We start from the raw sequence: 14,971 nt of genomic DNA, 5'->3' as shown, positions 1-14,971 counted from the left end.
GAGGCAGGAGAATTGCCTGAACCCAGGAGGCAGAGGTTGCGGTGAGCCGAGATCGCGCCATTGCACTCCAGCCTGGGTAACAAGAGCGAAACTCCGTCTCAAAAACAAAAAACAAAAAACAAAAACAAAAAAAAAGAAGTTATTTCTTTGATAACTCAATTCCACATGTATTTACTAAACACCTGCTCAGCAACTTCCCTATAGCAATGTCTCCTCTTCCTTTAGTAGTAGTCTCTTTACTGGCTACTTTTGCTTCCTTGACAGAAAAAAATAAAAATAAATAAAAGTCACTTGACAATAGCCTTTTCAGTACTGTTATCCGGCTAAGGTGGATACCTAGTTTTTGAGAAATATTTTCAAGAAACTTAGAAAAAGCAAAAGATTTTGGCTAACAGTGAAAAATAATATAAATGACACATTTGAATTTTATGCTTATATTTAAATGCTATTCTTCCTATGACTTTTTTTATCTTTTAAAAATAGGTATTTGGCCAGGCACAGTGGCTCATGCCTGTAATCCCAGTACTCTGGGGGACCAAGGCAGGGAGATCACTTGAGGCCAGGAGTTTTGAGTTCAAGATCAGCTGGGCCAAAACGGTGAAACCCTGTTTCTACTAAAAATACAAAAATTAGCCAGGTGTGGTAGTACATGCCTGTAATCCCAGCTACCTGGCTGAGGCACGAGAATTGCTTGAACCCACGAGGCAGAGGTTGCAGTGAAGTGAGAGAGTGCCACTGCACTCCAGCCTGGGCAACAGTGAGACTCTGTCTCAAAAATAAACAAATAAATAATAGTTATTTAATAATGGGTAACCAAGTGAGGGCAGTTCAACGTAGACACGAAGTAATATGGATTCTAAATTTCTTGTCTACCATCTCATATATACCATATTCTCTTTTATGGCAGTGAACAAAAACCTTTTATCAAATATCTTCTATTCAACTACTAGAATAAAAAATTAAAATAGTCCTAGCAATAAAACTTCAAGGAAATTACATTTTAAATTTGTAAATTATTCGAAAGCCTTTATATACATTCAATTTGTGAAATTTTAATTGTTTCCCTATTTAAAGCAGGGTCAGTCACTAGACGAAAAAGAATACAGTACCCTTTTTTTTTTTGTCACTAACACATGGTTAGAATACAGTACACTTTCAAGCTTATATGCCTGTATCATGGAACTACACATTGACAGAGTTCTGAGTTTCATATGGTAACTTTTCCTAAGTGTTTTTTTAAATTGGAAATATATTAGTAATAATACCATTAACCAAAAGGATGGATGCCCATTGGAAATTTAAAAATAATCAAAAGACCCAAATCTATACATGGTCCCTGTATACTATGTGAAACAGACACAGTTCTTAAATTTTGAGATAGAAGAAAATTTCTATCCTACAGAAGGAACAAAAAGAAATAGTTTCTGAGCTGTTTAACCTCCCAACAAAATTATCCTGAGTGAAAAATCACAAGTACAGCACAAAAACATGTCACCAATTCAAGATTTGTGTCTCTAAACAAATATATATGTACACAGGTAAGAAGTTTCTGGCTGTGACTGAAGGTAGAACAGCCAAAAGTTGAGAGCTTGTATTAGCTAAAATAAGAGCCCAGCTAGCCAAGGGATCAGCGTAAAGTTTTGTTGATTACAAATAAAATCCAGTCCATTAAATAGATAAGGACGATTGCTTCGTTTTCTCACTTACCAGCAATAATATAAGACTCCCTCAGATATTTCTTAGTACAAACACAACCTCTTACGGAACTCGTATCATTAATGGTAAAGATATTTTAAAAATTACTCATCAAGCAAATTCTCAATTTACCTGACTTTCCTGCCTTGCTCAAGTCAACCGTTCTGAAAACCAGAGTTATAGCCCTAAGTGAAAGCCACCTGAAGAGTCGTTAACATGCATGCTTTGATGTGAGAATGCCAATTAAATAAAGTGCCAATTAACTTTAGGCCAAAGGGACTGTTGCTGGCCCTGATCTGAAGACTGGGAAATGTAAGACCCTTTACTGTCAGAGCTGCCCTAGTTAGACTGCCAGGATGGGGGGTCTCACTTGGGTGCTGGAAGGTGAGGAGAAAGTTACAAGGAAGGCCTAGGAATTGAATGCGTGTAGGTTGGGTGCACTTACAAGTCAGTGTAAACTGCTCTTCGGCTCAAGTTTATTAATGCTGCCCCACCCAGAGTATTAATCCGGTTTGGGCAGAAACGGCGGAAAAAAGCCAGAGAGGACCTTAAAGTCCAGTATATTTCCTGGTTAGTGGCTGCCGGGTAATCGTCATGTATCCATCTTCCTCAGCGTCGTAGCCCTCAGTAGCCAAACGGCAGTCTCCTTCCCTCGGGGGGCAAAAGCCCCAAGCCCAGCCTGCCGGTGGCCATGCTCCCGCGGCGGATGAACCCCGACCCTTCCAGGTCCCCCAGACCCCTCAGTGGGGTGCGGCGCCACTGAGGCCCAGACCGGGGGAAGGAGGCCCCCGCATTCGGGAGAGGAGCCTTGTCCCGGGAGCGCACGGAAATGCCTTCACGCTCCCGGGGTTCCTGCTCCGCCAGGCCCAACCGGAAGGAGACCTCGGGCCGCCCCGGGGCTCCACTGGGCCGCCGGGCCCTCCAAGCTGCGCCGGGCCTGCCTCGGTGTACAACTAGAGAGCGAACCCGGGGGGGGCCGCGCCAGCCGGGGCGCCTCACCGTGTGTTCGTGTTCATCCGCCCGGGCCCGGGGCAGCAGCAGCAGCAACAGCGCGGCGGCCGCCGCCACGCCAGGAGCGCCAGGCAGCGGCCTCATCCTCCGCGCCCCCACCGGCCCGGCGCCGGCCCACCGACTCCTCCTCCGCCGCCGCCTCCGCCGCAGCCGATTCGCATCCACGGGGCGCGGACAGACGCACGGGGCCCAAGCCCAGCCGCTGCCTCCTCCGCCACCACCGCCGTCGCCGTCACCGCCCGCTCCTGAGCCTCCCCCGCCCCCCGCGCCTCCTCAGCCTCTTCCTCTGACTCAGCCACGTCATCCGGCCACCCCGGCACACGCCGGAAGTGCCTCGCTACGCGGGGCCGCAACCGTCGCCGAGCTAAGGGAGGGCCACGCAACCGCCGCCCTCGCGCCGGCTGTCGCTTGGCTCCCGGGAGCCGCGGGGCGAACGGCCGGGCGAGCACTGGGGCGGGCGCGGAACAGGCTGGGCCTCCACGCATTGGACTGGCCTGCACCACAGGGACGAACGGCCGCGTCCCGGTGCTTCAGGTTGTGTAACCTTGGCCAAAACGCTTAGCTTTCCCTGGCTGCCATGAGGCCGATCGTCTGACCTGCCGCTTCTGGAACTTGAGGGATCAGATCAAATAACCCTTTTTAGGCGTTCGTCTGCCGCTGTGAATGAATCACGGGCTCCTGTAATTATCTAATCATCGTTACGAGAGATTGTTAAACTCGCAGGGTTAGATAAGTGATTTAAAGTCACTGGATACTTAAGGGATCCGTACTATTCAATCAATAAATGCTAAGCTAGCTTGTCATTCTTGTTCATTTTGTGTGTTAACTACTTCTGGGTCTCCCCTTCCCAGTCATAAATACCTCTTGGAGTGTAAGCTCCTCGGAGCAGAAACCCTGTTTCCATATTTCCTGTGCCTAGAACAGTGCCAGATCCATAAGAGAGACTCAAAAAAAATAAAAATAAAATACACAAATATGGCACCGCCACTTACACAATCCTCTAAGCCAAAAATCCGGAACTTGTCAGATTGTCTCTTCTTCTCGGCCATCAACAATCAACAATTTCTAGCATTTGGTCTCTTAAAAGTGGTTCAAGAGTTTATTTTTCCTCTCCTTCCTCTGCCAGTACCAACCAGTCGTCCATATCACTATGTATTGAGTCTCCCAAGAGGATCTCCACCACTGATCTTCCTCCCCTATTTATCATCCCCAACAGGTGCCAGAGTGATCTTTCTAAAAAGAAACCAGATTATATCGCTCACTCCCTTGCTTAAAACACTTCTTGAATATTAGGTAAATAAATCATGGAGTCACCACGAAGTGGTGTCATCTGCCAGACACTGTCCTGAACGCTATTGGCTCATTAAATTCTCACAAAAACCCTATGCAGCAGGTACGGTGAAAATGTTCATGTTACAGATGAGGTGGCTGAAGCACAGAGAGCTTGAGTGTCTTGCTGAAAGACCAGACCCACTCAGTCTGGCTCCATAATTGGTCTTTTTGCTGCTAACGATCTACCAACTACACAGCCACTTTTAAAAAATGAAATAGGTAAGTACTGGCATGGAATGATAACCAAGAGGTACTGTTAAATTTTTAAGTTGAAGAAAGTAGAATTTAATTTCATTTTAAATGGCAATATGTTAGTCTGCCCATAGAAAACAATCTGAAAGATTATGACAAACCATTAATTCAGTGGTTAACTTTCTACTTTGTACATGCCTATAAATGTTTGGTTGTTTTTATAGTGAGCATGTGATAACTATGTAATAAGAGAAAAACAGTTCCCTTCTAAAGGATAAAGTCCAAATTTTTGCCTGTTAACAGGCACCTGCACCATCAGACCCTAATTTATCTTCCTAACTTTACTTTCCACCAATCTCTATGCTCTGCCTTCACCCATATATAGTTTTACACCTCTGTGCCTTTGCTCTTTATACTCCCTTTATCTGGAATGTCCTGCTTCACCTTGTGCATTAGATATTATCCTTTCAGACCTAGCTGATGATCACTTCCTCAGTAAAACCTTGCACGATCTTTGAGAAATGGAGCATTCTTTCTTTGGGACTTCAAGCATTTGGCATGTTGTGTTGTAATTATTCACATTTCCTTTTCTGTACTGCATTCCGACCTTTTTGATTGCAGGGACTATCATTTGTTTGTCTTTTTATCTGACCCAGCTGCTGACATAGTGCTTGTCACATCATAGGTATTCAACTCTTTGCTGAATGAATGAAGACATTAACAAGTCAAAAGCCAAATAGCATAGCAGGATTTGAAGAATGCTTTCTAGATAGTGTAAGAAACATCACAAGGCAGTATATGATTAATTGCTGAATGAATCATACACCAGTAATTGCTGTAGAAATCAGAGGAGGCATCTTATACATTTTTGTATATCCTCCCGAGCACCAAGCAGGGTGACTTGCTCATAGTGGAAGCTCAGTCAATTCTGTGAATGAATAATCACTGCTCTTGAATGAAGTGATGATGGGCAATAGAAGAACAAGCAGTGTTTAAGATGGATGTGTAGTTTCTTAAGCATCTATTGCCAGCGTCCACAGATTTGAGGTAGTATGCATGTGGGGGGTGTTTTGGGGAGGACTAGGTTGATAAATGCCTGGAGCTAGGGAGGACACAAGAAGAAGTGTGAAGTATTCATTTGGGGAGGATAGACTTAAAACCAGGAAACTTTACACACACAACAGAAAACAGGCATGACTGTGTACAAAAAGAAACACAAAAGGTGGCCAACAAATGGTCAGCAGGTAGTAAAAGCAATGGGCAGTGAGAAAACTGGAAAGAAATCCTATTTCAGAGGAGTATTTGGGAAAGTTTAATATCTAAGAGCAGGTAGAACCATTAATTCAACGATTATTTATCAAGCATCTAGTATGTACCAGGAACTCTGCTAGGTACTAGGGGAATTATGCTGATAAATGGCATTAGATGATACAGGTCTGACAACAGCAGGTGTGGAAAGAAGGAAAGAGAGATAAAGTAACTGATTAGAGTCAAAGAAGCATGGCTTCAAAGATCCTTGGAGCCTGATGACCTCAACAAGACAAAACAGTTAGGTCTCAAGTCACCATCAAAATTAGTGTTGTTTCATTAAACTATGGAGTGAAAAACATTAACATATCTTATTTCACCACTTATTTCATCTAGATGAATGACCTCATTCCCTGACACCAAAAAGGATGGCAGGAGTGGGGAGGAAATGTCAGTGAAAGGAGATCCCCAACTCCCCCAGTGGCTATACAACCTCTTTCTATGATAGCTCTAATAAGATTCAATTTTAATTAAAGAGCTTATGACCAGCAAACAATCCAGAAAACCAAAATTTCAGTCTTTTATTTTCATTCTGGGTAAACATGATCATCAAAAGTATTAGGGTATAGGGGCCAGGTGGGGTGGCTAGCCCCTGTAATCCCAGTACTTTGGGAGGTCAAGGTGGGTGGATTGCTTGAGCTCAGGAGTTCAAGACCAGCCTGGGCAACAGAGTGACACCCCTGTCTCTACAAAAAATTAAAATTATCTGGCCATGGTGGGATGTGCCTGTGGTCCCAGCTATTCAGGAGGCTGAGGTAGGAAGATGACTTGAACCCAGGAGGTGGAGGTTGCAGTGAACCGATTGTGCCACTGCACTCCAGCCTGGGTGGCACAGCCAGACCCTGCTTCAAAAAAAAAAGTATTAGCATATGGATTAACCACCTATCTTCCGCTTTCTATCATCAGCTACTTTGAAATTCTATTTCTTCGCCAGGTGTGGTGGCTCACGCCTGTAATCCCAGCACTTTGGGAGGTTGAGGCAGGCAGATCACAAGGTCAGGAGATCGAGACCATCTTGGCCAACATAGTGAAACCCCCTCTCTACTAAAAATACAAAAATTAGCTGGGCACAGTGACACACACCTTTATTCTCAGCTACTAGGGAGGCTGAGTCAGAATTGCTTGAACCCGGGAAGGAGAGGTTGCAGTGAGCCGAGATCATGCCACTACACTCCAGCCTGGGTGAAAGAGTGAGACTCCATCTCAAAAAAAAAAAAAAAAAAAAAAAAAAAAAGAAAAAAAGAAATTCTGTTTCTTCCTTCTACTTTGTTAGGTTTGTCCTGCCAGTTATGTACTGCAGCAGGGTGGAGGTGGGAGACAGCTCATCTATTGCTCTGTGCCATTTTCCACCTCCACTGTTTCTGTTCTACCTGAAATGTTCTAGACACGGATCTTCATGATTGCTCCGAGATCTTTCTTAAGGAAGCCATTACTGATAACATTTAGTTCTTGGACTGAAGAGCAATTAAGGTCATTCGTTTCTTTTTTTTTTTTTAATAAATTTTTTATTTGATTTTATTTTTTTAAAAGACAGGGTTTCACCATGTTGGTCAGGCTGGTCTTGAACTCTCAACCTCAGGTGATCTGCCTGCCTTGGCCTCCAACGTGCTTGGATTACAGGTGTGAGCCACCACGACCGGCCTAAGGCCATTAGTTTCTTTGTGTGGTTCCTCTTTCACTGTCTCTCAGTTTTTTAGCTGATCTATTACAACAATGAGACAGAACAAGGAACAGCAGGTGCCACATAATAAAAAAGCCCCTCACCAATTAGGTGGTGATGCCACTAAGGCTGTCTCCCTGCTTCTTCCCACAAAGTGATTCCACACCCTTTTTCTGAGACTTAGACTTAACAGAGTCGAAGGGACCTGGACTGTTAAAAAAGACACAACTCTCCGCTTCATAGGGGATGAAACGTGGAACAGTGTAGTCAAGTTATATGAACTCGTCAAGTGAGTAGCACACCAAAATAAAGAATCGGGTCTCCTGACTTCCAAAACAATCTTCTCTTCCCTACACCATGCTAACTCTTACTGCAGAGACAGCAAGACATTTTATCCTAAATAGGCTTTGGCGACTAGCCAAAATAACTAAATTTGAACTCAATTGAACATGGACCCAAACAATGGTCACCAAGTCCTGGAAGGGGTTGTGTGAGCCCCTTGAGGTGTTCATCCGGTGTTATCTCGGAGAAATCTCTATTTCAACCTATTCGTATTCGTTAATTATTGAAAAACAATAGACAATCACAAAAACAAGTTGACCTTTTTGTGTTCCTTGAGCTGTTCAGGAAGAGCCCTCGTGACTGGGCCTCATGCCAAACAACTTGTTACAAAAGGACCGAGGGTCCCAGACTGCACCAAAGCTTCATGAGACCTTTCCTCCTCTGTGCACGGACAAGTGGCTGACTCTGGAGCCCAGGCCGTTGCTTCCCTGTCTGGTGATCAATCCTCCATAGTCTGGTGAGTGTAAATATATTTATTTCTTTTCCCTTATCCCCTTCCCATTGCAATTTGCTTATTATATCATTTGCTTATTATATCTGCATTGCCATTTATGTGGGATAAAGTTTGTTTACCCTTAAAGGTATTATGTGTGTGTCTTTTCTTCTCCCCCCATGCATTTTCCACACAGAACACCTATGAACCTATTTTTTATGATTTTTATGAGAAAATGAATTCCAAGTTGTGCCTCAGAATTTATCTTTTAACCTCCTACTCATTCCCTCACCACCCTGGTGAACACAGTATCTGGCCAGCAAGAATGAATGAAGAAGACTTCATTCATATTTATGTTCTTAATAACTTGCTTGGAAATGAACAGAGCACAATTTATCCAAAGCAAATATTTATACAGGCGGATCCCTCAAAACTGAGGATTCATGTTTAGGAAGAATTTTTTAGAATTATCCAAATTAACCACTTGTCTTTCTCAGAAATAAATCTGTTACTAATGCTTCCTCTACCAGCCAGCTGCAAAACCACACACTATTCTTTGAAAGAACACAGAAAACCAACTTACTTCCTGGAGCATATAGGAGAGGGATCTAAAAATCCTGGTGATAAGGGAGTGACTAGAACATTTTTTTTTTTTTTTTGTAACAAAGCTAAAAAGGGGGGTGTGTAACTTAGCTTGACTTGGAAAAATATTCATAGAAGTTATCTATATACTACCACTTGTGTGTTTATGGTAGAGTATTAGAGATTATTCACATCATCAAGTATGTCAAGTTAAATTATTAGATAACAGCACAGCACCAACTTCTTGTTCATAGTTTGTCAGTCTTCAGCTGGGCATGGTGGCTCACACCTGTAATGCCAGCACTTTGGGAGGCCAAGGTGGGTGGATCACTTGAGGTGAGGAGTTCAAGACCAGCATGGCCAACATGGGGAAACCCCGTCTCTACTAAAAATAAAAAAATTAGCTGGGCATGATGTTGGGTGCCTGTAATCCCAGCTACTCAGGAGGCTGAGGCAGGAGAATCACTTGAACCCAGGAGGTGGAAGTTGCAGTAAGCCAAGATGGCACCACTGCACTCCAGCCTGGGTGATAGAGCAAGACTCCATCTCAAAAAAAAAAAAAGAGTTTGTTGCTTATATATCTGCTTCTAGGTTTTAAGATAAAATAAAAGTGCTGGCCTAGGAACTGGAGGCCAGTTTACCTTAGGGGCAAAGGCAATGGTGGTGAATATATCCAACAGCTTCACTTTCTATGGAGCAAGCTTGTAAAATCTTGAGCAAGGATGATGGCAGCAGAGCTGTCTGCCTAAGCATCATGTAGAAAACTTTTAAATGATTTCTTTGGACCCTAGCTTGTAGTGTGGTTTCTGATCCTCACTGTATTGGAAATCCGTGGTTTTGTTACATAATGTATTCCTAAAAATGTGTACACGTGTCGAGTATGTGGAATTTGAATATATTTATGTTACAAATGAGCAGTTCTGTTTCTGGAAAATGAAAATTTTCACCTCATCATTATATACATTCTTTGATAACACAGTCCCAGTGTTTCATCCAAATGCTTTCATTTTCTTCTTTTACATATAACCAACCATCTTGGATATGAAAGGAACAACCAGTGAGGGCTTAAAATCTGCCACTTTTGACTCAGCACTCCTGATCAGTTCCATCCACATCTCAAGTGTGTCACATTCATGAGACGCAGGCTTCTCGTCAGCAATTTCAATTTTATGTTTTCTACTTATTTTTATATAGGAATACAATGCAACAAAATATTTATATATTGCACAAACAGTAATGTGGATACAAAGATGCTAACAACATTGGCTGGAAGTAGGCTTTACCATGTTACAATCTAAATGCTTGTTCATCAGAGAATGTAGAAAATTCTAAATTTGGCATCCAAAAGGGGGCTTAGAGTTATTGAATATTTTTTAAAGTGTCACTTTAATCAAATTCAAGTTTGCCTACGATGGAGACTGTCTAAAGTAACAGTAAGAGCAAGCATACCAACATCAAAATTCTTGTTCTTATCTCACATGCCCCTCTTTCTCCAAAATAAGTGACAAGGAGAGTAACAGGACCACTGAAGGAACATTTGCAGAATGTTACTAAGTGCCAGGCCCTGGACAAGGTAATTAATTACTACGAACACTCTCATGATGGACATGGCCAATAGTGTATTTTATGTCAAAAAACAACAAAAACAAAAAAACCCAAGACTTCAGAAGCTGTTAACTTCAGTAAGAGTCCTGGTTTGCGGGACTGAGGAATGAGATTGAGAAAGAACCTTTAATCATTTGAAAAGGACCCAATAAAACTGTACTTAAATGGATCATTAATGTGGATATTTTACATTTGTGTGGGATAGAGAATAATCTCATGGGAAACAAACACATTTAAATTTTTTTTTTTTTTTTTTTTTTTGAGACAGAGTTTCGCTCTTGTTACCCAGGCTGGAGTGCAATGGCGCGATCTCGGCTCACCACAACCTCCGCCTCCTGGGTTCAGGCAATTCTCCTGCCTCAGCCTCCTGAGTAGCTGGGATTACAGGCATGCGCCACCATGCCCAGCTAATTTTTTATAGTTTTAGTAGAGACGGGGTTTCACCGTGTTGACCAGGATGGTCTCGATCTCTTGACCTTGTGATCCACCCGCCTCAGCCTCCCAAAGTGCTGGGATTACAGGTGTAAGCCACCGCGCCCGGCCCTTAAAATATTTTTTAAAGAAATAGTTCTGATTCTAATTTGACTATATGTTTAGGCATCATTAAAGACCTCTGATTTGAAGGTAGATTTATGTCCCAGGGACTCCGAATTCATGACATATTTTAAGGCTCCACATTCTATGCAAAAATGGATTTACCTAGCGTGGAGGTAATAAGTATGTAAAAAATAGATAACTACAGTGGTACTTTGGTATCCATGGGGAATTGGTTCCAGGATCCCCCAATACCAAAATCCACAAATGCTCAAGTCCCATATATAAAATGGCATATATTTGCATATAACCTACGCACATCCCCCTGTATGCTTTAAATCATCTCTAGATTTCTTATAATATCTAATACAATGCCTGCACATCACTTCATTTACATGAATTCAACATAGTTCTTAGCATGCAGCAAATTCAAGTTTTGCTTTTTGAAACTTTATAGATTTTTTTTCAAGTATTTTTGACCCAAGGTTGGTTGAATCCACAAATACAGAACCCATACATTTGGAGGACTGACTGTATTTCTATTTTCGGTTTGCTTTTCCTCCTTAGATCCCTCAACAAAGAAAAAGTCAAAGGTCCTCCTCTCTCTCTATGACCAGAACTAAGACCTATAAAGGAAATAGACCACTAAGTGGGGTCCCTGGAATCCCCAGCTTCTGGTTTCCAACCACTTCTAGATGTTCTCTGGAAACACAACTGCGCTGAAACTGTACTGAGGTATAAATTCCTGAATTGAAAAGAAAACAAACAATCTCGGTAGTCTCATGCCTGGGAGATATGGAAGATGGAAAATTCTGGAAGACCAATAGTCAGGCACTGATGAACTTCTACATCTGGGCATTTCTTGAGGGAGAGAGGGCCTGGCTATTTGGAGTTGGAAAACATGGTGACCTAGAATGAGCAGGACCAGTCTAGACTCACCTCTTCATTTAACTAACTGAATAGTCTTGGTTCCAGACTTCCGTGGAATCTCAGATTTGCCTTCTATATAAGAGGAGTTAGTACGAATCCCTCTCTAGTCTTTTTTAGTTTGTTGTGTGTGACCAGCCCTAGCACTTAAATACCCTGCTGAATATAGAGAAAAGTAGAATAATTATTTTAAAATTAGGTCACTTATCTTCTTATTTGAATACTACAAGTCTTATAACCTCTTCTAGAAATGAGACTGAACTAGCAAATACATAAAGACTAATATAAGTGCATTTCAGTAAAATCACTGGTAAAATATATTTATGATCAATCTTTTTATGCTTTTGATATGGCAAATTAGAGGTAAGTATTTCTGATTAAATCTTCATCCGTTTGGCAAACAAGTATATGGTTTGGTATACTTGGCGATGGTGAATAAAACCCTTAGTTTTTCACTTCTTCATGCCTTAATAAAGTCTTCAAGGCAAGCCCAAACCAGCAGGGCTGCAATACTATCAGCAATGAGAATGGGTCTTAAAGTCAACAGTCATGCCACAAAACTCAGCAGGAAGACATCATGAACAGGCTGAAAACTGTGAGTCTTAAAGTCAGTCCTGAAGTAGGCGGGTTTTAGGAGATGGAATCAGCGTCCTCTGGGTGGAACTGGTGGAGGAGGATGGAAGGTCTCCCTGGATGGTGGCCTGAAATGAAAGATAAAGCAACTCTATTTAAAAACTGATTTGATTAAATAGTTCTTATGTGTGCACAATTTGTTGTAAACTTGGTATACTATGCAAAGGATACGTTCCTCAATTAATGAGACAGGACACATATGAATGTTTGAGTGACTCACATGCTAGCTGTGGCTCCCAATCCTGGTGGCACATTAGAAACACCAGTGGAGCTTTTAAAATCACCAGTGCCAAGGATCCATCCCAGACCCATTGCATTCTAAGCTCCAGAGGCAAAGCTTTTGAATAGCTTCCCTCCCCAACCAGTTGTGCTCACCATCCCTTTCATCATCTGATGCTTTGCCATATGGGGGCCTTGCTAACCCTGGAGAGACTGCCCCTCCCAAGATAAGCTAATTCCTAGAAATAGCATACAAACGGCCTGCCTTCAAGCACCAAACATGCCTTTCATATGCAAACCAACCAGTCCAGACCCATGCCCCAACCACCTCCTGTATGGGGCTTTCACACTCCACTTTATAAAGCCACCATTCACTTGCCTTTGTCATCCTAGGGCCAGGTACCAGACAACTAGGGTCAGCCTGTATGCCTCAGAGCCAATGAAATCATTCAAACTAGCCAATTCTAAATCTTACCCAGCCTCACCTGTTTCGTCCTATGGAAACCACAATAAAAGCTCTTGTCTGCTTTTTCCCATGCTCCTCTGCCTCCTGACTGGCCCTGATGCTTCCCCATGTAGCCCCCTGTAGGGTGATGTAGCTCCTCTTGGGGGATCTGTGAGTATAACAAACTATCTTTTCAATGGCAGTTGTCTCCTGATCTGCTGACTTTGCCATACCTAAATAATAACAAAACCTAGATTTTAAAACACCAGCAATTCTAATAGTCACACGGGAGACACACTGTAGTAGGAAGATCTGTTGAGAGAGGAACTGGAATTCTCAAAGCCTGCTTCTCATGACCGCTTCCTCATGGGATTACTGTTATCCCAACTCTGTGTCTGCCTTCCTAGAAACTTCCTTCCATGTTATTCTGTATGGTTTTGAACAGTCTTAAATGACATTCCAGGTAGACTAGGGTGAGTCTATTTTTTTTTGAGATGGGGTTTCACCATGTTGGCCAGGATGGTCTTGATCTCCTGACCATGTGATCCGCCTGCCTCGGTCTCCTAAAGTGCTGGGATTACAGGCGTGAGCCACCGCGCCCTGCCAGGGTGAGTCTATTTACAGACAGGTTCAAGGCTTACAGATGGCATTTCCACATGTGTGCTGTAAAACCAATATTTAATTCCCTTGGAAGCAAGTCAATAAGTCAAGAAAAAGAGCTTTGTTAGGTGCTGTAATTGAACTGTGCTACCCTGGAGTTGCATATGTGATTGATTGAATCAATGAGTAAATATGTACTAAATGTCTCTTGAATGCAAGGTTTGTGTAGGTCAAGGAAATGACAACAGACTTGGGAAAAGAAGGGCTGTATCAGGAGCAAGAGAGAGAGGCAGGAGCAGAACATAAGAAGCACAGACAACCTCGAGAGATCCTGCCCTAATCAGGGACTAGATAGCTTTGTGCAGTTGTCACTGAGTGACTGAGCTTTATCACATGAAAACAAAACGATGGCCTCCTTCCATCTCTTCAGCCTGCCCTGTGAGCTTGGGCTTATAGGAGAAAACCAAAGGACAATCAGGCAATACCACTTTTACCTGAGCAAATTTAGCCTGCCCACCTCTCTGCTGTGTTTCTTTCATTGTTTCAAAAAACATTAATTTACTTTATATCTATACCTGGTTATGGGCTATATAACATCAAGTAAAGTGGTCCTGGATTAGGTCCTCAAGATGATGCAAGTGTGTGGATGAGATGGACAATAGGCAAAAATCTGTAAACACTATGGAGTGTTTTGACAGGGAAGGTTCAGAACCTAGAGGAACATATACAGAGACATTTATGCACACATGTGTGTGTGTGCAAGTTCAATGCCTCTGACACTGTTTTCTCATCTGCCAGATGGAGGTACTGATCCCTACGTTGAAGTGCCATGTTAGGTTTGGAGATGACAGTAGGAAAGTAGGTAGCAGTTTCTGGCTTGGGGTAGGCACTCAACAAGTAAAGCTAATACTATAATGATGATGATTAAAGATCTGTTCTGAAATCTTTGTCTGTTCCCTTACATTTTATCTTCCAACACAGAGACAGCCATGACTTCCTCCCAGCCCCTCTTCTTCTTTCTGCTGCCACACTCTGCAGTTGGGGTGGGCCTATGGATATACCCTCTTTAGTTTTCATTCTGAGGAACAACTCCAGCTAAAGATTGGAAGCTACATCTCAAGGAAACTTATTTATAATTACAGACATAAAATTACAGGTTTTTTTTTTTGAGACACGGTCTCATTCTGTTATCTCAGCTGGAGTGCAATAGCATGATTGCAGCTCACTGCAGCCTCAACCTCCCAGGCTCAAGCAATCCGCCCACCTCAGCCTCTTGAGTAGCTGGGACTACAGGCACACACCACCACATCTGGCTAACTTTTGTGGGGTTTTTTTTGTAGTGATGGGGTTTTTCCATGTTTCCCAGGCTGGTCTCAAACTCCTGAGCTCAAGGGATCCACCTGCCTTGGCCTCCCAAAGTGCTGGGATTACAGGCATGAGCCACTGTGCCTGG

The 14,971-nt window shown here is 42.8% G+C and overlaps 2 protein-coding genes across 4 annotated transcripts in view; both read right to left on the bottom strand.

Moving 5' to 3' along the window:
- The window catches only part of TM9SF3 (transmembrane 9 superfamily member 3), a 71,386-nt gene extending 68,393 nt beyond the window's left edge, over nt 1-2,993 (bottom strand). Inside the window, exon 1 of one of the 2 annotated variants that reach the window (XM_017502806.2) lies at nt 2,695-2,993. In XM_017502806.2, coding sequence (XP_017358295.1) covers nt 2,695-2,790 — 96 coding nt within the window. In that variant the 5' untranslated portion in view covers nt 2,791-2,993. Of the gene's footprint in view, nt 1-2,140; nt 2,665-2,694 lie in introns of those variants that run through there. The other variant, XM_017502808.2, reaches the window with a different exon arrangement.
- Nucleotides 2,994-11,160: 8,167 nt separating this feature from the next.
- The window catches only part of PIK3AP1 (phosphoinositide-3-kinase adaptor protein 1), a 130,371-nt gene continuing 126,560 nt past the window's right edge, over nt 11,161-14,971 (bottom strand). For both annotated transcript variants that reach the window (XM_017502803.2, XM_017502804.2), the window contains one exon: nt 11,161-12,322. In XM_017502803.2, coding sequence (XP_017358292.1) covers nt 12,265-12,322 — 58 coding nt within the window. In that variant the 3' untranslated portion in view covers nt 11,161-12,264. The remainder of the gene's footprint in view (nt 12,323-14,971) is intronic.

This window comes from Cebus imitator, unplaced genomic scaffold, assembly GCF_001604975.1.
Source record: "Cebus imitator isolate Cc_AM_T3 unplaced genomic scaffold, Cebus_imitator-1.0 Scaffold299, whole genome shotgun sequence".
Taxonomy (NCBI): Eukaryota; Metazoa; Chordata; class Mammalia; order Primates; family Cebidae; genus Cebus; species Cebus imitator.
This window is presented reverse-complemented; position numbering and strand designations above follow the sequence as displayed.